This window comes from Aedes albopictus, chromosome 2 (assembly GCF_035046485.1).
Source record: "Aedes albopictus strain Foshan chromosome 2, AalbF5, whole genome shotgun sequence".
In the NCBI taxonomy this organism is placed as follows: Eukaryota; Metazoa; Arthropoda; class Insecta; order Diptera; family Culicidae; genus Aedes; species Aedes albopictus.
The window spans coordinates 211,512,849-211,538,526 of NC_085137.1; the positions used below are offsets into that span (position 1 = coordinate 211,512,849).

At 39.6% G+C, this 25,678-nt stretch overlaps 1 protein-coding gene and 1 long non-coding RNA gene across 3 annotated transcripts in view; one reads left to right on the forward strand and one right to left on the reverse strand.

Annotated features, from left to right (window-relative positions):
• Nucleotides 1–25,678, forward strand: part of LOC115264953 (uncharacterized) — a 480,170-nt gene that overhangs the window by 219,620 nt on the left and 234,872 nt on the right. For both annotated transcript variants that reach the window (XR_009997626.1, XR_009997625.1), the window contains exon 3: nt 21,678–21,720. This is a non-coding gene — a long non-coding RNA (uncharacterized LOC115264953). The remainder of the gene's footprint in view (nt 1–21,677; nt 21,721–25,678) is intronic.
• On the reverse strand, nt 21,849–24,462 carry LOC109420732 (embryonic polarity protein dorsal-like). The gene has a single exon (XM_019695197.4). It carries the CDS (start codon nt 23,588–23,590, stop codon nt 22,070–22,072), a length of 1,521 nt encoding a protein of 506 aa, XP_019550742.2. The 5' UTR covers nt 23,591–24,462; the 3' UTR covers nt 21,849–22,069.

Consider the following 25,678-nt stretch of genomic DNA (forward strand, 5'->3'; position numbering starts at 1 on the left):
CTAATTATTCGGCGTCCTGCCATGGCGGAGGCACGTAAACTACTAATTTATTGGTATCATTTATGGGTACATATACAGATCATGGTAAGTGTGTATTTGTATGTGTATTGTAATGTGTTGTACAAACAGTGACAAACTGTTGAATGGACAAAAGGTAGAATGGATAAAAGGTCGAATTGGAAAAAGTTTAAATAGACTAAAGACAAAGTGGAAGACATGAAAAAGTGATTAGAATTTGACACAAAAACGACAATTGAAATTCCGATAAAAATAGAATCATTGATACATTATTCAACAACTTCAAAAAACATTATTGAAAAATAGGTAATCTATTTTTCTAATAAAAAATAAGAAATCTATTCTATCTAAAAAATAGGAAATCTATTTTTCTAATAAAACTTGTTATAGCTTATATGCAGCAATTTACTACCGCATTGCGAATAATATACCCATAAATGATATAAAGGAAAGGTTATTCATTAAAGCTATATGTGGAAAACAATATTCCTTGAAAGAACAGCTGTTTCGGCCAGGATGTCTAGCCCCACGTTGTGTAATTTAAATTGCCCCGGGCGGCGGAGAAGAAATACTACTCGACTACGTTTGACTATTTATTCCCACCACTGAGAGGCAGTGCTCCTACTCAGTGGTGATATGACGATACACACTATTATGATACAGTTTGCTCAGTCACCTTTTATAGGTGACTGATAGTAATGACACAAAACAGATAGAAAATAATAGAATGAGCGCGCTGCGCTGCATGCTACAGGGAGCCCAACGTGCGGTTAGGCAGACGAAACTATCGTACAATAGGCAGCGCAGCTTGCTGTATCAATGGGCCGTTTCTCACACGCTTCGCAGCTTGGTTCGGTTTGAAGCAGCCTGTGATGACGCCGGCCGACGACGTTGGAGCGAGATCCAACATACTCCCGCCCAAAACGAATGTTTTTATATTCCCATTGCTCGGAGTCGGCTGCTGCTGTACGATCGGTACGCGCTCGTTGTTGCAGGTACGATCGGGCTGGCTTCAGTTGCGTTGATGTGCTTGCGTGCAGGTAGGTAGGAAATTGCGCATACGATCACTCGGTTGGATGGATGTGCAGAGGTTGATCGTCGTCGTCGTCGTGTGGATGGATGGCTCGATTTTACTGCGGTTGAGTTGGCTGGTGCTTGGATCCCCGAAACGATGATAATACTTGATTGATGAGTGGTTTGTCCTGTGCCCTAGTGACGCCGACTGGAGTTTCCTGTTGTCGTTACAACTTGATCTGACTACGCCCAGTGCAGGATCGGAAATCCGGGGTACTAGCTGGCACTTACGAAACTTGGGTGATGGACGGGAGATTCTTGCTAATCGCTAGCTCGGCCTGACTGCTCGGAGTGGCAGGCCAGAATTCCTTTTTCCAGCGTCTACTGTGCTTCAACGCTGGAGTCCGACGAAATGGCGCTACGGCCTGAAAAGTGGCGCTGCGGCCTGGGGATGGACGCAGGGGTCCGACGGGTGGACGGTGCGTTCGGCAAGTCGACGCTTCGGCCTTGCTTCACGGGTCCGACGATGGACGCAGGGGTCCGACGGGGATGCAGGGATCCAAACGGGATGACACACGGGTCTGACGGTGGACGCAACGGTCCTAACGGAGAGACGCACATGTCTCGGGTGGTGTGCTCACTGTTGGGTTGACGACGACGATTCACAGAGTCCAGTGGTTTGCTTCTTCCGACGTCCGGTGATCCTTTTCAGATGCCATCCTGGTCACGGCACCAATGTTTCGGCCAGGATGTCTAGCCCCACGTTGTGTAATTTAAATTGCCCCGGGCGGCGGAGAAGAAATACTACTCGACTACGTTTGACTATTTATTCCCACCACTGAGAGGCAGTGCTCCTACTCAGTGGTGATATGACGATACACACTATTATGATACAGTTTGCTCAGTCACCTTTTATAGGTGACTGATAGTACGGATAATGACACAAAACAGATAGAAAATAATAGAATGAGCGCGTTGCGCTGCATGCTACAGGGAGCCCAACGTGCGGTTAGGCAGACGAAACTATCGTACAATAGGCAGCGCAGCTTGCTGTATCAATGGGCCGTTTCTCACACGCTTCGCAGCTTGGTTCGGTTTGAAGCAGCCTGTGATGACGCCGGCCGACGACGTTGGAGCGAGATCCAACAACAGCCTATGGGTTGAAGAAGGATTAATCATAGATTGAAATATTGTCATTTGAAACTTCAATCATTACAACGATTTAATAAAGCCCAACAGTCTATGAGTTAATGTGAGCATACAAACCGATTTTTTTTTTCTTATACAGTATAATTCGTAGGAACTACCTATCAATCCAAGAGGTAGAAGGTATGAATACTAAACACTAGTAGTCAATGAATATTTTTGCATTATAGTTAGAAAGTACAGCTATTGAATAAAACAAGGCTAAATCTTTGAATAAAAAGAAGGAAAAAATCCTAATTGAAAAATCCAACTAAATTGCCATGACATACTACATTAACACAACTTGAAAGAAAAGCCTATAAACAAAAGAAGGAAAAAAATCTGACAGAAATGTTAGTGGCTGAAATGCATTTGATTTCTATAACAGCACTATAATGTTTCTTTTAATGAGGGACAACAAAGACTCATCAAATATGTTTGTTTATGAGTGAGACACATCAGCTGCTAACCTGGTCCACTATTTTTTTTGGTAATTCGACCTTTTGTCCTTCAACCTTCTGTCCTAAAGCCGAAAAACATATCACAAATTGATTTTTTAAATCACGATTCAATCATAAACCTAACTTTTAGGGTGATTGGCAGACGAATTGAAACACTGCTCTTAGGATTTGGATGAACAGTAAATTCGTGAGTGAACGGTTTAAAAACGAGCAATTAACAATCATACCTACCCGAGCAGGAAAAAAATATAAAATGTAGAATACCAAACTCAGGTATACAAAACTTAATACCTACATCCTGGATGAGGTATTAACGAACCCTGCATAAAAGGAAAAATAATAACTGGTATAATTATATGTATACTACGAGAATAACAACATCAGGTAACCGAATACCTACAACCTGAATGAGGTATCAAAAACCCCTGCATAAGAGGTAAAATGCCTAAAATAATAACTGATTTGTATTCTGTGCATAACACGTGAAAAATGACATCAGGTATGGTATCAATGCCTAAATAATAATCAGCGATTTGTTCATACAAATAGTGATTTTTTCATTATTGAATAATACCTCAAGCAGTTCTCCACATCAAACCAATAATTCGTTGAGGTGTTTTATCAATACCTACAAAATACCAAAATAAGTTATTTTCAATACCTGATTACCCGACTAATACCTTGTCTTAGTATTATACCTGAATTTGGTATGCTGTAGTTATGTATCAGTTATTCGTTCCTGCTCGGGTAAACAATTACCGGTGATGTTCCCATACCAACAGTGTATTTTTTTTTTTATAATACCTCAAGCAGTATTTAGTATCAAACCAGTAATTCGTTCGGGTATTTTTTGACGCAATACCTACAAAACACTAAAATAAGCTATTTTCAATAATAGACTAACCGATCAATACCTTGTCTGGGTATTATACTTGAGTGTGGTATGCTGCAGTTATGTGTCAGTTATTCATCAGTTTTTCATGTTCGATTACTAACGAGCTAATAATGTACTCCCCTAGTAACCATGACGCTGGATATAGAGCATTAATTTTGCTTTATAGTATATTATATGACATGCGATATAAAGTTGTTTTGTCATATAGGTACCATTAAAGTAGGTTTAAAGTCGAAAGTGGCGCTACTATTGTTGATTTAAAGCAAGCTTTACTGTGGCGATTGCTAAAGCATATAAAATGCTTGTGCCATATAGCTAATGCAATGAAATAGGATGGAATGCATACTTAAGGCATCATGTCAACAAAAGAAAAAAAGTATTTTTTTTATTTTTCTGTCTATTTTTATCTTCTCATACCTGTTCCGATACTCTCGCACTGATGTTTTTTATTCTGTTTCGGGAATTGAACCTAGACTGCTGAAACTGGACCGCGATGAAACTCGGACGCGCTAACGCTGTGCTACGACTACCATGTATTTTGCACCTGGAAAAATGTGCAACATAAAGTAGCGTATACTCAGCTCGTGCTTTATTGAGTTGTGTTTTCAGCAGCTCTAAAAAGTTGTGCTAGAGGGTCTGAATGCCATCAGTTATCTTACTCTCCCAAATCCATTCGAAAACAAGCGACTACAGAACCGATTGATTCCACAAACGAAGATAATATAAAGATATAAATTAGTCTGTGTTGATTCTGTTCTTATTGTTTTCATACGTGCTCACTTCTATCATTTCTTTTATGAAATCGGGGCGCTATGTTAAATAAGGAAACCAATATCTCAACCCCACATAATTTTTGTTCCCTCGGCATCTGATTGTCTTCAAGTTCCAAACAGAAACCAGAAAAACCATACGCAATATAAATTTTAAAACAGCAACATCTGAGCATAATAATCCAAGTTCTACGCAGCAATCCATGAAAATTTTGGTTTGTTTTTCTTTTATTTTGAATGGTTGTGTTTCTAAAAATGTTTTACAGATTTTTTTCGAACTGAGGTTTTTTTCTGTTTACAACGATGAAAGCATTAGTAAAGGCATGTATAAAGTAATAAATCCTTGCATTATTGATTGCTATAAAACTTTTAACCTGGTAATGCAATGAAGCATTAAACAACGTCGCTATAGAATTATACCGAACTGTCAAAATCCTCTAATGCTTCAATGCTTTCATAATGTAGAGTAAACGCTTTATTACTTGACAGGTGTAGAATGAAAGTTATCTCACATTAGCTAAACTATAATACGATTGAATTAATGTAATGATATAATGCTTGTGGTTACTTGGGTCTCCAGTCAAGTAGATAAAGATCTTTTTGGAAACAAATGGTGCTACCTATTCCATTATGTCGATTGGCAACATTTTAACTCTTCCTACAACAATACGAAAAAAAATAAACTGTTAACTCACTTGGTACAGGTAAATCCGGTTTTTGCATTTTTATCAGAACAGATTGAAGTAATGTTAAAACCTCAAAGTACAGTCTAGTTCTATGTTAAATAAAAAAACGCCCACAATTTTTCGGTTTTTGTCATTGCCTTAAGAAAATGTCAATATTTCACTCAAGAAGTTTGACAAAACTACCAATATTTCTCCAATAAAATTGTATTAGGGAAGTGGAACCATCTTGGCAGGGCATCTATTTTGGTCATTTTTCTGTTATAGCTCAGTTAAATTTGAGCCAATTGACATATTTTTCTGGAATGTGGTGAGATTCGTATAGGGTCTTGTACCATTTGGGCAGGTGTACCTATTTGCCAACATATGGTACCCTAATGCCAACATACATTTTTCGTTCATTTTCGTTTGTTTTCTCCCCGTGACAGACGTGGAGAAGCAGAGATGAAATCGGTCTCTAGCAACCGTTTGTTGGTTCCTTGTGCAATTTCGATATTTCTCATCAATCACGGATTAGCAACTGCGTATTGTAAGGTTATCTACGCTCATGCTCATGCTCAGTTTTAAGGAACAGGTCTTGAAGAATTCTTCAGAATAATTAATACATTTATTTTTGTTACTAGGGTATTCATACATTCCCGAAAACCGCTCAAAACGTTACCTATATGACATCTTGTAGAATTTCGACGGTTTGATCCGAAATTCCTCCGACAATATCCCTAGGATTTGCGGCTGTTCGGGCTCGAAAAAAGTTGATCATCAATATTAATTTCTATTCCCGATCAGCCTAGATAGCCGTGTAGTGACGGTAGCAGTTCCTTCAACTGGCTAAGAATATCACTACGGATTGTCTGATCCGGTGGTAAGAGTCCACCAAACAGGCGATCCCTAATTCATGGTGTCATGCGGCTTAATGCGTACCGTGCCTAAGAATGGATGGTTAGGGGGGTCTAATAAAAACCTAACCGCTAACGGTGCCTGTGGAGTACCAGGGCACCCTCCACAGTATTTTGCTCTTACTGTGTTAAACGGAGCAATGACGCAGTGGACCTTATTTTTCTCCTGTAAATAGTAAAAAAAAATGAGTACCTTGAAAATTATCCAAACAAATCTTCACCACGCGAAGGGTGCTTCAGCTGTGCTCAGCAGAAGATTTATTAGAGAACAGTTAGACGTGGGCTTAATTCAAGAGCCCTGGGTAAATAATGGAAGGGTAATGGGTTGCTCTTCGCAGAATTGTAGGATTTTGTACGACGAAAGTCAGTCTAATCCAAGAACAGCCATTTTAGTAAGTAGGAGAACAAAATTTGTCCCAATTACTGAGTTTATTACTAGAGACATTGTTGCGATTAAAATGGAGGTCCCAACAATCCAGGGAAAAACTGAGGTATGCATTGCTTCTGCATATTTTCCGGGAGACGTTGATGATGTGCCTCCATCTTTGGTCGTAAGTTTTGTTAATTATTGCAAAAAAATAAACGCCCAATTTGTAATAGGGTGCGATGCAAATGCCCACCATACCATATGGAGCAGTACAGATATTAATAAAAGAGGTGAGGATCTCCTGAATTACATTTCGTCTAATAACATAGACATTTGCAATAAAGGGAATTCTCCAACTTTTGTTTATGCTATTCGACAGGAAGTTTTAGATCTTACGCTTTGTAGATATTTGCTATCAGAAAAGATCGCGAACTGGCATGTTTCTGATGAGGAATCATTGTCAGATCACAAACATATCAGGTTCGATTATAAAGCCGGATCAAATTTAATTGAAAGCTATAGAAACCCAAAGAAAACTAATTGGGACCTCTACAGCTTTTATTTAATGAATGGGAATTCATATAAGGGTGAGCAGATCTTGTCTGTTTCACAGTTGGAAAATGCCTCTGATGAGATTATTGATAAAATGATTTCATCATATCATGCTAGTTGCCCAATCCGACAGAGGTCATCCAACAGGGATGTCCCTTGGTGGAATGATAAGCTGGCAGATCTAAGGAAGAAATCAAGACGTCAAATCAATAGAGCAAAAGTTACATCTGATTGGGTTCAGTATAAACAAGCCCTTACAGAATACAACAGAGAATTGAGACTAGCCAAACGCAAGGACTGGAGACGGGTATGTGAAGACATCAATAACGCTCCTACGGCTGCAAGGCTTCATAAAGTCCTTTCGAAAGACCATTCAAATGGTCTTGGAAGTCTTAAAAAGGAAGATGGCAGTTTTACTGTTGATTCTTCTGAAACATTGGAAGTAATGATGAGAACTCACTTCCCAGGATCGATTCCTTATTCGGATGAAGAACAGGACTCGGATAAGGCAAGACATGCGTGGTCGACCAATGCCTATCAAAAAGCTTGTGAAATCTTCACACCGTCGAGGGTCGAACGGGCATTGAGTTCTTTTCAACCTTTCAAATCTGCCGGGAAAGATGGAATTTTCCCAGCTTTACTTCAACATGGAAAAGAGGCGATTTGTCCGCTTTTAACCGAAATATTCAGAGCCAGTATTACTTTAGCTTACATACCTAAGGCATGGCGGAAGGTTCGTGTTGTTTTTATCCCAAAAGCTGGCAAGCGGGACAAAACAACTCCAAAAGCCTTCAGACCCATAAGCCTTTCTTGTGTTCTGTTAAAGACCATGGAGAAAATAGTGGATGACTTTGTCAAGTCTACCAGCTTAGTAGAAATGCCTCTAAGCAAGTTTCAATTTGCTTATCAAACAGGCAAATCTACTATAACAGCGTTACAGTCGCTAGTCGGCAAAATTGAGAAATCGTTTCAAGCCAAGGAAATAGCCGTGGTTGCTTTTCTCGACATTGAAGGAGCATTCGATAACGCATCCTACAGCTCAATGCGTTCTGCAATGGAAGCAAGGGGCTTGGATAAATGCATTATTGAATGGATAATATCGATGCTTAGAGATCGAGAGATCTCTTCCGTTCTTGGAGGTGCGCAACTATCAGTAAGATCTGTGAAGGGCTGTCCTCAAGGAGGAGTACTATCGCCCTTATTGTGGTCTTTGGTAGTGGACGAACTCCTTAAAAAACTCATCAATCAAGGCTTTGAGGTTATTGGATACGCAGGTGATGTAGCTATTCTGATACGTGGAAAATATGACGACCGATATCTAGCCGGCTACAATCTGCGTTGAATGTTACCATCAAATGGTGCCGAGAGGAGGGATTAAACGTAAACCCTTTAAAAACTGTAATTGTACCTTTTACTAGAAGGTTAAAAATAAATCTTACTGAACCTTCTTTAGATGGAGTTCAAATTCAGTTCTCAGAAGAAGTTAAACATCTTGGGGTAACTTTGGACAAAAGACTGAATTGGAATTCTCATTTAAACAATGTTTTAACCAAGGGTACCAATGCCCTTTGGGTCTGCAGCAAAGCCTTAGGAAAAACCTGGGGTCTTAGACCTAACATGATTCACTGGATCTATGCTGCAATAGTCCGGCCTAAGATTACTTATGCTTCACTTGTTTGGTGGCCCAAAACAAATGAGGTAACCTGTCAAAAGAAGCTAAGTAAGTTACAAAGACTTGCATGTATATCTATGACAGGAGCAATGAAAAGCACTCCCTCAGTTGCTTTGGATGCCCTTCTTAATTTACTGCCATTGCATCAATTTGTTAAACTACAAGCGGCAAAAAGTGCCCTGCAGTTTATACGTTACAATAAAGTCCTAGACGGGGATCTTGCTGGACATTTGAGGATCATCAAAGACTTCAAATTAAACATGGACATAAAAACAGTAGAAGATTGGATGATAACGAAGACCAACTATGATGTTCCCTTCAAAGTGGTGAAACCATGTCGCTATGTTTGGGATGCTGGTGGGCCAAGTTTACGTCCAGGTTCTATTGTATTTTATACTGATGGGTCCAAGATGGGAGAAAATACTGGAGCTGGTGTTTCTGGCCCCGGTATCAGTAAGGCTATACCAATGGGATGCAGTCCCACTGTATTTCAAGCGGAAGTTCAAGCCATGCTAGAGTGTGCCAACATTTGTCTGAAAAGAAATTATAGGTTTGCCAAGATCTGTATTTTTTCGGACAGTCAGGCGGCTCTAAATGCGCTAAAAGCTTTCACGTGTCAATCAAAGCTAGTGTGGGAATGCATTATTTCTCTGAAGCAATTGGCCAGTAGAAACGAGGTAACTTTATACTGGGTGCCCGGTCATTGTGGAATTCTGGGAAATGAAAACGCCGACAATTTAGCTAGACAGGGTGCGGCATCAAGCTTTGTAGGCCCTGAACCTTTCTGTGGAGTTCCTGAGTGTGCTCTTCGGATGAAACTAAAAACTTGGGAAATGTCCACGGTAGAATCTAATTGGAATGCCACGGATGCATCCAAGCAAGCAAAAAGGTTCATAAAACCCAGTGCAGAAAAAGCCAGGTCCATACTGAATCTAAACAAAAGAGATCTCAGGGTAATTACTGGTCTGATGACTGGCCACTGCCCGAGTAAATATCATCTAAGTAAGATTGGAAAAATCCAATCCTCCGAGTGTCGTTTCTGTCAAACGGAAAACGAAACTGCCGAGCATTTACTCTGCAACTGCGGAGTGCTGTACCATCACAGATTGGCGATATTTGGTAAAGGGTTTCTAGAGCCCTTGGAAATTTGGAGAAGTAATCCCAACAGGGTAATAAACTTTATAAAACGAGTTGTGCCTAGTTGGGATCAGGTGTTACATCAACCATTGTCCATCACAGCTCAATTGTGACAGGATACTTGACTAGCACCAAATTAAATATGGGTCATACCACAATATTCCTAAATAATGGACGCAGTGGTTAAAAGGCTCTACAGATGAGGGAGATATCCCTAGGATTCAGGACATGCCAAATTTAGCTATTGTAGTGGAAAAAAAAAGCTGACGTTATGATGTCACGTTCCGGAACCAACGTGAGATACGAACGAGTATGTGATATTCTCCAGGAGGTATCTGACGAGAATCTGTCGTTTATCAAAGGTAAAAAATGCATAAAAGGTTACCGTCGCACCTGGGTCTGGACCATATGTTCAACGGAGGTTTGCAGAGAAAAAGTATTTTTTTTTATTATGGACTTGTAGGATTCGCGGGTGCATTTTTGCTTATAGAATTATTGTCAAACTTTCAATCAAATTATTGGAAGCATCTGCAGTCTTCAGCCAGAGGATTGAATTCTTTTTAGAAAAAAAAAAAACAAGACTTCTACAGTATGCCCCATAAAAAATGCGAAAATCTTTTTTTTTCGTTCTTCGGTAATTTTTTATGTAATATTTCTAATGTATTCAGCTGTTTCAGATAAGGCTGCAATAAGGAGGTGATTGTCATACGGAATACCTCAAAAAGTGTGTCAAAATATTCATTGGTTAATTATATGGGATGCTTAATAGTTGCCAACAATTTTTAAAATAAAACACTTATTCCTCAAATTTTCGGGGCGTAACGTAATGGGGCGTATTTTTTAATACATGCAAACCATGCAGAAATATGTACCTTCAAATACGCCCACGTTTAGAAAATTTTTGAAAACAATATCGAAAGCTTCGGCACCAAAAACTAAAAAAGTGGCATATTTCAAAAGCCATATATAAAATAGATCCATAAATAACTTCACACTGTTTAAAAAAAATCAAAATAATTTCTTGCTAATGAAGGCTTATAAACCTACGTTTATAATAGACACAAATATGTAGTATTTAAAAACAGTTTGATGCTTCAAACATTTTTTTTCTGAAAATCTTCATTTATCGTGTACCTCAACTTTCAGAAAACGTCCCATAATTTATGGGACAATAAAGTTTCTTACTTGTCTAAATCGTCAACGGAAGCCTGAAGACATTGACTAGCTATGAAAGTGCTGTTCTTTAAATAACATTTAATTTTATGTGACTGGGAGCAATTTGTCGAAAATTTCAACCTTAAAAAATAGCCTTTTTCGCGTGGACGTTTTTGAGATCCATATGTTCAACGTTATTTTTTTTTCAAAGGGTTATGATTTAAATCAGTCAATGTTTATATGACTTTGTTAAATTAGTGTACCGGCTATGATATTCAATAGATAAATGTGAGGTTTAGCGGTTGGAAGCAGGTGAACAATGTCTTTGAAAACTTTCGCATTTTTTTATGGGCCATACTGTACGTATATTTTGCTTAACCCTCTAATACCCAATTCCGCCTTTAGACGGGGTATAGTTTGAGCATTTTTGTAATTTTTGTTTCGTGAAAAATCAAACTTTTTATATTTTTGGCTGATATTTAGGGCTGTTCTGTATATCTCAAAATGGTATTTGGTGTATTTTGAAGCATATTCACATTTTTTTAAAAATCATTGAAAAATTGATGTTTTAGTCGCCTTTTAGAAGTCATTGTTTATTTTGTATTAAATCGCTACAATTGACATATTTTAAATTTTTCCCAAATCATTCTATCCTTGTTTAATAGTTTGAAGGAATCGAATACACTCTAAAATTATTTTCCTTAAAATTACACGGAAAATAAAATTGTCTGTGAAAAAAAATTAAAATAATAATATTTCAACAATAATCATAAAATCTCAAAATGTTTTCATCTCATAAAATCCGTTCCCCAAATCGGCTTCCAGGACAAATATAAAAGTGTAGGGATGTTCAAAAATAAAAATTAGAAAAATCAAAAACTGAAATTGACGAAATCGAGAATTAAAAAGAATCATCTTCCAAAACATGTTTAAATCGATTTTAGATGAGCATGAGCATGAGCATGAGCATAGATGACCGTACTATTCGTAGTTGCTACTCCGTGATTGACCAGAACAATCGAAGTTGCACAAGGAACCAACAGACGGAGCTTGGGAGTAGCTTACCGTCCTCAATGTGCATCTTCGAGAATTCCAAACTTTATTAGGTCAATAACGGCGCCGGCCACGTCCTTACGGTCATCGAGGAAGGAAAGGAATGTTATAATGACGTGCGTTGCTTACTAAAGACCGAGATCACCTCTGCGTCTCCACGTCTGTCATGGGAAGGACTTTTTGTTAGTGGGGAGGGGAAAGGGCGCATGATATGAGTTCACTTTGGTAAGTGGAGTGATTCATGCAACCCTATTAATATCAAACCACTTATTTTCATTTGGACTAAAACAAAACACATGCCGACATCGAAGATGACGAACCATTCAGATAGTTTTCGAAGTGCGAAAATTAACGAAAGAGAAAATAAACGTGGCTTTGGAACTTGGGCCGACACTTGACGTGACGAACATTTCAATGTCTGTTGACTAAAATCGCAAAAAATGTTGTTTGTTGCATTTATCGTATCATAAATCGCTCCGTACGAAGATGAGCAGTCAAATAGACGACGACGACGACGACGTGCCGCGGACGATCCGAATGAAAACGCGGCCTGTACACTTTGCCACCAAAAACTCACTAAATCACCCCGTACGAAGATGAGCAGTCAAATAGACGACGACGACGACCGAATGAAAACGCGGCCTGTACACTTTGCCTCCAAAAACTCACTAAATCGCCCCGTACGAGGATGAGCAGTCAAATAGACGACGACGACGACCGAATGAAAACGCGGCCTGTACACTTTGCCACCAAAAACTCACTAAATCGCCCCGTACGAGGATGAGCAGTCAAATAGACGACGACGACGACCGAATGAAAACGCGGCCTGTACACTTTGCCACCAAAAACTCACTAAATCACCCCGTACGAAAATGAGCAGTCAAATAGACGACGACGACGACCGAATGAAAACGCGGCCTGTACACTTTGCCACCAAAAACTCACTAAATCACCCCGTACGAAGAAGAGCAGTAAAATAGACGACGACGACGACCGAATGAAAACGCGGCCTGTACACTTTGCCTCCAAAAACTCACTAAATCGCCCCGTACGAGGATGAGCAGTCAAATAGACGACGACGACGACCGAATGAAAACGCGGCCTGTACACTTTGCCTCCAAAAACTCACTAAATCGCCCCGTACGAGGATGAGCAGTCAAATAGACGACGACGACGACCGAATGAAAACGCGGCCTGTACACTTTGCCTCCAAAAATCACCCCGTACGAAAAGGAGCAGTCAAATAGACGACAACGACGACCGAATGAAAACGCGGCCTGTACACTTTGCCACCAAAAACTCACTAAATCGCCCCGTACGAGGATGAGCAGTAAAATAGACGACGACGACGACCGAATGAAAACGCGGCCTGTACACTTTGCCTCCAAAAACTCACTAAATCGCCCCGTACGAGGATGAGCAGTCAAATAGACGACGACGACGACCGAATGAAAACGCGGCCTGTACACTTTGCCTCCAAAAACTCACTAAATCGCCCCGTACGAGGATGAGCAGTCAAATAGACGACGACGACGACCGAATGAAAACGCGGCCTGTATACTTTGCCTCCAAAAACTCACTAAATCGCCCCGTACGAGGATGAGCAGTCAAATAGACGACGACGACGACCGAATGAAAACGCGGCCTGTACACTTTGCCTCCAAAAACTCACTAAATCGCCCCGTACGAGGATGAGCAGTCAAATAGACGACGACGACGACGACCGAATGAAAACGCGGCCTGTACACTTTGCCTCCAAAAACTCACTAAATCGCCCCGTACGAGGATGAGCAGTCAAATAGACGACGACGACGACCGAATGAAAACGCGGCCTGTACACTTTGCCTCCAAAAACTCACTAAATCGCCCCGTACGAGGATGAGCAGTCAAATAGACGACGACGACGACCGCATGAAAACGCGGCCTGTACACTTTGCCACCAAAAACTCACTAAATCACCCCGTACGAAGATGAGCAGTCAAATAGACGACGACGACGACCGAATGAAAACGCGGCCTGTACACTTTGCCTCCAAAAACTCACTAAATCGCCCCGTACGAGGATGAGCAGTCAAATAGACGACGACGACGACCGAATGAAAACGCGGCCTGTACACTTTGCCACCAAAAACTCACTAAATCGCCCCGTACGAGGATGAGCAGTCAAATAGACGACGACGACGACCGAATGAAAACGCGGCCTGTACACTTTGCCACCAAAAACTCACTAAATCACCCCGTACGAAAATGAGCAGTCAAATAGACGACGACGACGACCGAATGAAAACGCGGCCTGTACACTTTGCCACCAAAAACTCACTAAATCACCCCGTACGAAGAAGAGCAGTAAAATAGACGACGACGACGACCGAATGAAAACGCGGCCTGTACACTTTGCCTCCAAAAACTCACTAAATCGCCCCGTACGAGGATGAGCAGTCAAATAGACGACGACGACGACCGCATGAAAACGCGGCCTGTACACTTTGCCACCAAAAACTCACTAAATCACCCCGTACGAAGATGAGCAGTCAAATAGACGACGACGACGACCGAATGAAAACGCGGCCTGTACACTTTGCCTCCAAAAACTCACTAAATCGCCCCGTACGAGGATGAGCAGTCAAATAGACGACGACGACGACCGAATGAAAACGCGGCCTGTACACTTTGCCTCCAAAAACTCACTCCATGTTTAAATCGATTTTAGATGACGAAAAATGATATTTAGATCATAATCAAAAATTTGGGTATTAGAGGGTTAACGTTCAAAATCTTTGGAAGAAATCTTTTCTTCTTCAGGAATTTCTAACCTTCCCAGTGCATCCCGTCGACAGCAGTTTTGGTCAAAAATTTCACAAGAAGGGTTGACATGATTTTCAAGGCAATATTCAAACATTTTTTTCACAAAATTTGAAAATGTTTATACCAATTCCGCGGCAAAATATTTTGGGACATTCTCCTGCTTTTTCTCAACTTTTCCCCTTCAAATTGTTCCATTTTTTCTTAAATTGCTCCTATTTGCAAACTGTTTCTATTATTTAAACAGTACAAAACCACTTTAAAACATATTTAAATGATATCTACAGGGGGTCAAAATGTTTGGGATAGGCAACTTTTTTTCTCCCACAAAAAAATCAACATGCTGTAACTTTTCATAGAGTGCATCGAAAACTCTCAAATTTTGACTGTTTATCAACCTATTATATGTGCATTATTTGTACAAATTTGAGCTCGATTGGATAATCTTTCGCGAAATTAGAACCGTTCTCGTAAAACACTATTTTTGAAACATGTTATTTTTGAACTGTCATATCTCGGAGACCGAATTGAATGAAATTTTGAGCGATTCTTCTTTTTCTTTTCTTGGCGTAACGTCCTCACTGGGACAAAGCCTGCTTCTCAGCTTAGTGTTCTATGAGCACTTCCACAGTTATTAACTGAGAGCTTCCTCTGCCAATGACCATTTTGCATGTGTATATCGTGTGGCAGGCACGAAGATACTCTATGCCCAAGGAAGTCAAGGAAATTTCCTTTACGAAAAGATCCTGGACCGACCGGGAATCGAACCCGTCACCCTCAGCATGGTCTTGCTGAATACCCGTGCGTTTACCGCCTCGGCTATATGGGCCCCTGAATAATTTGTGGTGATTCTTTTCATGCTATGGATGGATAACATACCAAAAATTGAATGTTTAAATTGCGAGTCAATCATGAACCAAAATTTTGGGTTTAAGGCAGATAAATTGAGACACTACTCGTAGCCGTAGGTAGGATTTTGAATCAGTAACTTCATTAGTAAACGGTTAAATAATATTTAAAATCATCCTCAGATAATTAATAATCATACCTACCAGCGAGCTCATAATCTCTTCGGTAATGGATTAGGTAAATCTATATTTTTCAGACAAATAGTGCTATCTGTGTTATTATGTCGGTTGACAACATTTTAACCCAACCTACAAGCAAACGAAAAAAAAAACAAATCTAATAATTAATCTTGCTTACCTTACCGGTCAGACTAAGGCCTGAGTGTCATCTGCTGTACGTAGGGTCGTCTCCATTCTACTCGGTCCATGGTTGTGTGTCTCCAGTTCCGCACTCTGCGTAGGGTCCGCAGATCGTCCTCCACTTGATCGACCCTCCTAGCTCGCTGCGCACCACCTGACAACCTGATGACGCGACCCACCCACCGTAGCCTCCAGATTTTCACGGTGAGGACGATGGTTCGTTCTCTCAGCAGCTGATGCTGTTCATGGTTTATTCGCCTTCTCCAAGTCCCGCCGTAGATGGTACGCAACAAATTCCGTTCGAAAATTCCAAGGGCGCGTTAGTCCTCTGCACGTAGGGTCCATGCTTCGTGCCCATAGAGGACTAACGGTCTTATAAGCTTTTTTCAGATAGTTAACTAACTTCGTGTGGCGACGAACTTTGTTCGATCTTAGAGTTCTGCGGAGTCCAAAGTAAGATCGATTTTCTGCCACAATTCGTCTCTGAATTTCTCTACTGGTGTCGTTGTCGACGGTCACCAGTGAGCCCAAGAACACGAGTTCTTCAACCGCCTTGATTTCATCACCGTCGATAGAAATTCGGGGTACCGGGTCCGGTGATTCCTCCCAGAAGCCCTTTACCATGTACCTTGGCTTCGACACATAAATGACTAATCCAATTCGCCTGGCCTCACTCTTTAGTCGTATGTATGTTTCCGCCATCGTCTCGAATTTGCAAGTTATAATATCCATACATATCATCAGCGAAACAAAGCAGCTGAACGGACTACGTGAAAATTGCCCTACTCGTATTTATCGCCGCTCTCCTTATTACACCCTCTAACGCAATGTTGAACAGCAAGCACGAAAGACCATCACCTTGCCGTAACCCTCTGCGAGATTCGAAGGGACTCGAGAGTGTCCCTGATACTCGAACTACGCACATCACTCGATCCATCGTCGCCTTGATCAATCGTATCAGTTTATCCGGGAATCCGCTTTCGTGCATAATCTGTCATAGCTGTTCTTGATCGATTGTATCATACGCCAATTTGAAATCGATGAACAAGTGATGTGTGGGCACGTTGTGTTTGCGGCATTTCTGCAACATCTGGCGTATGGCGACCATCTGGTCCGTTGTAGCGCGTTCACTCACGACTCCAGTCTGGTATTGTCCCATGAACTCTCTTGCAATCGGTGATAGACGGTGGCATAACGTTTATGAGAGTATCTTGTAGGCAGTGCTCAGTAGTGTGGAGGCGCGATAGTTCCTGCAATCCGAATTGTCGCCCTTTTTGTAGATGGGACACACGATACCTTCCATGCATTCCTCCGGTAATACTTTCTTCTCCCAAATCTTGGTAATAACCCAGTGTAGTTGTTACGAAGCCACTGGGCATGAGAGACAAAGTGTTCAATACCGCCCTGGATGAGTCAACGTGAATGTCAGACGGTATGACAAGAATTAACGGATCAATGGCTATTGCGCATACAATTTGATGTAAATGAATAAAATGTAATTATTAGGTGGATTAGCATCCAAAACAACTGTGCAAGTTTGCATAGGCAAACACACTTTTTTGCATTTTTTTCACGAGGAGCTTGAATTTTTCTTCAATTGTATAGCCGATGACGTTAGGCTATTACTTCGCTTGTGCCGCAAAATTTTGTTGAAGACCTAAAGTGATCCGACACTTGTGAAAAACAATCCTACAGATTGTCCGGTGGTCCTTAACATTTAACATATTGTAAAGGAATAACATTAATAATAAAATCTCGATTTTTGGCCCATATTGCCAAGCGAATAACTATTTTCACAAGCCTTTGATCAATTTGCGGTCTTCGACAATGTTTTAAGCACATTCTAGGCTATTTTTTAAGTCGTAAATTAGGGGCCGTTCATAAACCACGTAGACTTTTTGGGGGGAGGGGGGGTCTAGCCAAAGTCTACGCTCCATACAAATTTCAATTTTTTTGTATGAACAAAAGTCTACGGGTTCTGAAAAGGCCAAATTTCGGTCTACGTGGTTTATGAACAGCCCCTTATCTGGTCTTAGACTTTTTTTTCCACTTATGAGAAAAATGCAAAGAAAGTACGTTTTCTTATATGTACAAAATCCAATACAAATTTCAATTGCAATACGGGGACGCAACCAATCGCTACCAATTTTTTCACAGTTATTATGGATGCTTGAAGAAATCGAAAAAGCTTTGTTCCAAAATATCAACCTTGTTGAAATAGTCTATGTCCATGTATTTCTTTGGAAGTTTCTCCAGTGAGCCCTCCAGAATTTTTTTCAAAAATTCCTCTAAGAATATTCCTTCGGGTTTCTTCAGAAGCTTCTCAAGAAATTTGTCAAATTATTTTTCTTGATACTAGTCCACATGTTTCTTCAGAAATTCCTCCTAGGACTCCATCAGGGTTTTTTTAGAAAACTCAAACAAAATAAATTCTGATAATAGCTCTGGATAAATTCCTTCAGCACTGTTAAACGAAATACATAAACAAACTTCTGTCAAATCAAAGTTTGAGCAAGTATTCCTTCATGTATTTCTTCAAATATTGCTGAAAGAGTTAATTCAGGAATATTTCAATGAAATTTCTCCAGAATTTATCTAGAAATTTCACAAGAAATGATTTCAGGAATTTCTCTAAGGGCTTCTTCAGGAAGTTCTCAAAAAAATTTCATTTTTTTACAGAAAATTTACAAACTGAGATTTGAAGATTCTCTCAAAACTTCCTCTACGGGTTTAATTTAGAAATCAGAACTTTTGCCCAGGATTTTTTTTGCTGTAATTTCTCCAGAACTTCTTTCAGGTATTGAGGGGTTCTTTAATATACTGAAGGGTTCTCTCAGGTATTCATAAAAAAAAGTCCTCAAGAGATTTTTGTTGAAGCTCATCCAGAGGTTTCTCCAGAAGATCCTCCAGGCATTCCTTCAGGGATTTTTTAAGATTTTTTCCCAAAGTTTCTCTTAGCAATTCCAGAAGAAAACACTCCAGAATCTATTGCTTGGCAGTTTTAAGGAATTTTCCAATAAATCTTTCTATGAATACCTACAGAGGGTTCACTAATCGTTCCAGGTATTTTTTTCTAAGATTTTTTGAAGAAGGAATTCTTCCATGATTTTTTTTGTTTCTGCAGGATTCTGCTGGGATTTTTGTGTACAGAAACATAAGTATAGGAAATTCTTCTGAGAGTTCCTACAGAGGTCAGAATCTCCAGCTGTTCTTTGAAGGAATCCTTCAGAAATTTATTGACGGATTTCTCCAAAAGTTCCATTAGTATATTTGACTGCAATTTCTGCAGGTATAGTTTTTGAAAATTTCTTCTGAACTTCTTCTTCGAATTTATCCAGGAATCCCTCCTGAAATTTAACAAGCAGTTTTTTCTTCAGCAGATTTCCTTCAACTTCAGAATTCCTCTTGAAATTTCTCATGATTTTTTTTCTGCAAATTATGAAGGTATTTTATTGAGTTTTTTTAACTATTCGACCTAGCATTTATTCAGGAATTCTTCCAGAATTCCTATCAAGAATATATTTTTGGAATCTCTTTCAGACAATTCCTAGTTTAATAATTTTCCCAGTAAGTTATGTATAAAATTATCCATGATTTTCTGATTAAAATATGAGAAAGAAGATCTTAAACTATTTATGCAAGAATATCTGAAGGAATTCTATGAGATATATCTGGCAGATTTGCGGGAGAAATTTCTAAAAAAATCCTTGTAGGAATTTCTACAAGAATCCCAGAAGAAATTTCTCATGCATTGCTTTGAACCCTTGCAACAATTTCTGGAGGAATCCCTGTATGTTTTTTTTTTATAACATTTTCAGAGGAATTAAAAAAAAACTTCATGGAAGAACTTTTTTGTTTTATTCCTGGCTGAAATTTCTGAAGAAATTATGAAGAAGTCTCTGGAGATATTTCTGATGGAATCCCTGAAGGTATTCCAGAAAAAAAAAACCCAATCAGTAATATCTCATAATATCCATGAATAAATCAGCAGAAATCTCCTCTAAATTCCCTGTAAAATCTCAGGAAGCACTATTGAAAGATACGTTACAAGAATGTCTGAAGAAATCTCTGGGAAATTCTTGAAGGAATCTCTGGAGGAATGTCGTATGAACCTCCTGGAAATCTCGGAAAATTTTTGGTTTAATTCATGGAAAAGTTTATTATTAAATTGAACCCTGCAGCAATCTCTGGGGCTGTTCATAAACCACGTAGACCAAATGTTGCCCACCTCAGACCCCCCCCCCCCCCTCCCCTTCTCCCTCGAAGACATTTGTCCATTCAAAATTTTTAAAACTTGTATGGAGCGTAGACTTTGGCCAGATTCCCCCTTCCCCTAAATAAATCTATCATAAACCACGTAGATTGGTCTCTTTGTATAAACTCTGGATTTTCAGGATAAATCCCAGAAGAAATTCCTGGACACCTGCATGCGGGAATTTTCAATACAATGCGTGGAGCAAATCTTCAACATATCCCTGGTGGACTTCTTATAGAAAGAACTGAAAAAAAAATTAAAAAATCTTCGCAAGGAGCTTCTGAAAGTATGCTTGGTAGATTTAGGACCGAATTCATGGAGTTGTTTCTGAAGGTATCCATGAAACAAATTTGGAATGGATCCGTAGAATATGTCTCAACACAATTCTGGGACAAATTTAAGGAGGAATCCCAAAAAGGATTTCAGAAGGATTTTCCAGGGCAATTTCTAATGGAATCCCAGAAAGAATCACTTAAGGAAACTTTAGAACAATCTTTGAAGAAGTCATAGGAAACTTTTCTAAAGTAACCCTTTCAGAGGATGCAGCAGGAATTGGTAGATATTCTAAAGGAATACATGAAGAAATTCCGGAAGGGAGTGTTTATAACGGTGTTCTGCAACCAATTTCTGGGGTAATCTCTTTAAAATTTTGAAGAAAATACTGAATATTCTACAGTAATACCTTGAAGAAACCCTGAAGGGTTTTTCAGAGAAATCTCCGAAGTTATTCCTGGCAGAATTTCCATTAAAAATCATTGGAAGATTTTTTGTGGGAATAACTGGAGAGTGGACAGCGTTACGTAATAATTGGACGCTGCCTAGGGCGAAAACAATTCCTGATTTCACCGAGAAGCTATTTTCTGCATAATCGAAGACATAAACTTGTTTTATTTTATCTCAAGAGATAATTACTCAGTGAGTTACTTGGAGTAACCTCGACACCACTGACTAAATATATGTAACACACAACCAATAATAATTTAGGACGTAAACTTAATAAATACCGTCATGCAGGCATACTTTGGATAGGACAGAAATCGGAAGGAACGAATTTGTAAGTAACAAACAAATATTTAAACATGAAAATACATTTAAACACGTTGAAAAAATCTCGCTATTTGTACTCCGCTTTAGCGTACTGCTGCAGAGAGTAGCCAACCGTGCGATTGCCGGAAGGTTAAGGAGCCGGGATATTTCGCCGCTGCTGCAGCAACCTCGCCGGCCTTGAACTCGTTTGTTATGATCGGTACCATGGCCGGAGTCATATATGAGTTGAAGAGTTGAACTAGACAACGGACAACTCACAGAACAGCCAGTAAGCCAGTAGAGAGACTTCCGGGGAAGTTCCTGAAGGTATTCAAACAAACAAAAAAAAAAACTTTTTGGAACATTTACAAAACTAACGAAACATATCATCCAATTTCTGCCACTCTTGTCCGAGCTCACAAAACATGAAAAATATGCAGCTAGCACAAACATAATTTTGTATGCTAGAATATACTATATACATTTTATTCTGCCTATTTAAGATATTCTTCCTTTTGTATCTTTACAGCATCGAACCATGATAGTGATAGGAAACAAAGACTTATAGTGAGGTAAGTATATTGTGCAGATAGTTTGATCGGAACAAGAAAAAAAAATAAACATTTTTTTCATTTATTATTTATTTCAAAACTGAAGAATTATTTATTTCAAAACTGAAGAATTTGATGATTAGGAATGGTAGAAATAAAATTGGAATAAAACAATAGACATGTCATCGTAGTATTCAAGATAAAAATCCCTTGTGTTTTAGTTAAATAACTTTATTCAATAAATAAACGTAAAGTACAGCATTTCTTGCTCCAAACAAGTATCATAACGGTGTATCACATATCAAATGACTTCATCCCGCTGCGTCAGGACACGTTCATATTAAACTTTCAAATCTACAGTCTCCCGAAATCACTTGTTAGCGTTATTGATGGTACTGGTCGTCAGTCTGGTGAAACTATTGGAGAGGTTTTCCTCCTCTTGCTGCACCCGATACGGCTCACCAAACTGTCCCATCATGGTTTTGATCTCCGACGAGTTTATCGGGAATCCTTTTGCTAGTTCCATATCCAGCAGGCAGTCGAGATTGTCGGTCATCTGCTGCTGCTGCTGTGGATGTGGCTGGTGCAGATTGAATCCTTGCTGACCTGTCGCAGGTACATTAGCGAGTGCTCCGCCCAGGTTGTTCATGGCGCCGTAGTGTACTCCCATTTGCTGGTATTGGTGCTGTTGGTAAAGTGGCAATCCGTTTGAGGGCCCAGCAGCGGAAAAGTTATTATAATTGCTTTGATATCGTTGATTAACTGCATAGTATTCATTGCCGGTTTGATAACCGACGGCACCTTCAAATGGCGAGGCGGGTGTCATCGGCGTCATGACATTTTCGGGGGAGTCCGCTGGATTACGATAGGTGCTTTGTGTGACGAAGCTCTGTTGTAAATGGGAATCTTTCGGCTCAATTTTCACCGATGGTCCTGGTGGTTTAATTTGAGCAGCAGCGTATTCTCGACGTGCATCGGTAATCTCAGAACTGTTAAACTGGGACCGTTTACGTTTCTTGCAGTAATTGTCTCCGTCCACTGGGATCAACTCAAATGGTACCGGTTCACTGGTTGCTCCATCCGATGGTCTTTTCAGCTGTATATGCACCATCACTGAATGTTCAACATCCAACGATCGATATCTCGGTGTACGAAAACTTATAGCCACTTGTTTATGTACGTTTGAATGTGGAAATTCACCATGATCTTCCCACACAATTTTTCCTTGCTGTTCCTCATAGAAACGTACCGCTATGTCCTCTTTCACCACCTTTTCACACAATAAAATCACTTCTTTACCCCCGGCCATCGTCGCTGCGACGTGGCTTAGTTTGCAAATCACCAACTCGGACATAGCTTTCTTGTCGTAGATTATATCGGAAACTACAGGCACTAGTGGATTCGTGAAATGACCTCGCTGTTGTCCTTCTAGGAACGCCTGGAAGCAGAGCCTAACGGCGTTAAGGTCGATCGACGCCGGTTGTTTGCCATGGCCGTAGCCCGTTTTGAACGGATCTACTCGAATCTCCTCACGTAATTGAAGCGCATCCTTAATGTCCTTTTTCTTCACGCACTGAATCCCCAGATTGCTGAACGTATAACTCATGCTGCTGTTGTTGATTTCCACCGTGCAGACACCCTTCTTGCAGCCTTCCTTGCCGACCAGATTGTGCGGGTGCGGTCGATAGGGTGGATCCTTAGTGACGCACGAAACAACCACCACCACCCGGCCAGTATAGCCGCGAATTTCGATTGTGGGAAATGTCTTCTGCTCTGCCGTACTGCTAACGCCCGGTATCGAACCAGCCGATCGTCCTTCGCATTCGTAGCGAAACCGCAGTGCTTTCGACTGTGGTTGTTCGGTGATTACGATGTACGGCTTTTGGGCCATTTTGCACTGTTTTACTCCGCCTATGACAGGTTTTCCGAATGAATCGATTAATTGTGTGGTTTTCCCCGCACAGTCATTGATAAAATACTGGGGAAATACGTCGGTCGGGTTCTATTTATGAGAAAAGTTTTGAGGATGACCGTTGAAGGTACCTGAGAAATTCTACCCTGTGAAGCCGCATGTATGGAAAAGATTTAGGTAAACAATTTATATCCTAGTGTCCAGCCTCCTAATCTCAGAAAGGTAGCGCCAGTTAAGAGATATTGTTCCCAAAACGTAATTAATGCTCAGTTCATCGTAGTGAAAGGCAATAAAAGTGTGTTTTTCCTACTTCTTAGCATTTAGGGCACAATGTTTGTTTTTGTTTCAAATGGTCGTATACGTTGGCAAGGATATTACTTACCTGGAAGAAACTTACCTAAACAGATACTCTCAAAATCAGTCCTCTCATTCAAACGCATTAACTTTCTTGTGAGTTAATTTTGCTGATGGCTGTTAGTAGGCATTTTTTTACGTTTGTATGGTAATAATTTTTCCTGACATAACATTCCTGCTGGTACTGAGTTTGCTTCTCAAAGTTTTATGAGCATTTTCACAGTTAGTAGATTTGGCCATTTTAACATTCATGCACTGTCGTCATACGCATAATCGTCCCATGTTATATGGGACAATTTTGCGTAGAACGGCAGTGCATTTCAGGCTTTAATGGGGGAGTCGTTCGCAGTTGCGTTAAGATGCTTTAGATACAGAACATTGTTCTGCGACTAGTGAGTACTGACACTAATGAATGGGTGAAGATGGACCATTTGTCATCTTGTTGCTAAAACCAGAATATTTCGAAAACCCTGATATCATGCCGATATTCGTACTCATGGCTGTGTTGGATGTGATTTACCGATGTTCCACGATTTATGAATCATGATGTTTTCATAGATTTTCATAGTTTCTCTTTACCTTACCTTTGGATAATATCGACTAGGTACAGCATCCAAACTTCGAAATGTTTGATCTGCAGGCTATTCTGTTGCTTTCAAACCATTCTGATAAGAAGGTTTATATATTTTTCTAAAGTTTTATGCTTTTGAGTTAGGTGTGTCCTTTCAAGGGTGTTGTTTGATTCATTTATTGCACTTCCAAAGTGATCTATTTTAGAACTTTCTTTACTTTCTTACCTGTTCTCATCCAAATCTCTAATTGTCTTACTACTTCCTCAGGTAAAAGATAGAAGAGGGGTTTTTTATGACCATGGCATAAATCTCGGAAAAATAAAGAAGCACGTGCCTTTGGCGCCGCGCTGGTCTTTTTTATACACGATAATAATGTATGGATTCATATTTGATATGTGAATTTCATTATTTCTGTCTTATCCTAAAAAAAACTCCTCTCAATGTTTTGGAACTGCGAAAAATGCATGAATTTCCTGAATATGAGTAGTGGGGTTATGACGGACTCGGGACGATCCGCATGTCCATGTTTAACCTTCGAATTCAAATAAAAAAAAAAATGAATGATCTAAAACTAGTTGATATTTTGCTTTATGGTAGCATCATTAATAAAATATTAATTTAACTAAAAGGTATTTAAAATTAAAACTGAAAAATAATTTGGTAGTGATGTGGAAACAGCAAAAAGATGAATGGATAGTGTGTTTGTCGGTATTCAATATTTGAACTATGACCGTAAACCATTCGTAAAAATATTTTTTTATTATATTTTTTATGAGAAAAACTACCAAATCATGTGTAAATTAAAGTTCAGCAAGATTTTTTTGCATTTTTTTACTCAAAGTTACATACTAAGATTATATTTAGGGTTATAAACCATAATGGAGGATTTTTCGTTTTTTTCTTGCATTTCGAACGTGAGCATATTTTTTTAATTCAGATCCCTCAAAAAAATCCCATTTTATTGTGTAGAATAGTCTTTTTTTTTTGAGACCTTAACTATGCTGAAACAAAGTCAAAATTCTCATTTTTTCGTGATTTTGAACGGGGTTTGAAATGTACCGATTTGAAACAATTTTCAAAAGATACGGTTTATTCACAGAATGGAGTCGACGAAACGATTGGTTCGACGAGGAGTGCAGAG

What these genes read in the sequence shown, in the direction of transcription:
- LOC109420732 (XM_019695197.4), bottom strand. Translation starts at nt 23,590, where the DNA reads ATGGCCCAAAAGCCGTACATCGTAATCACCGAACAACCACAGTCGAAA.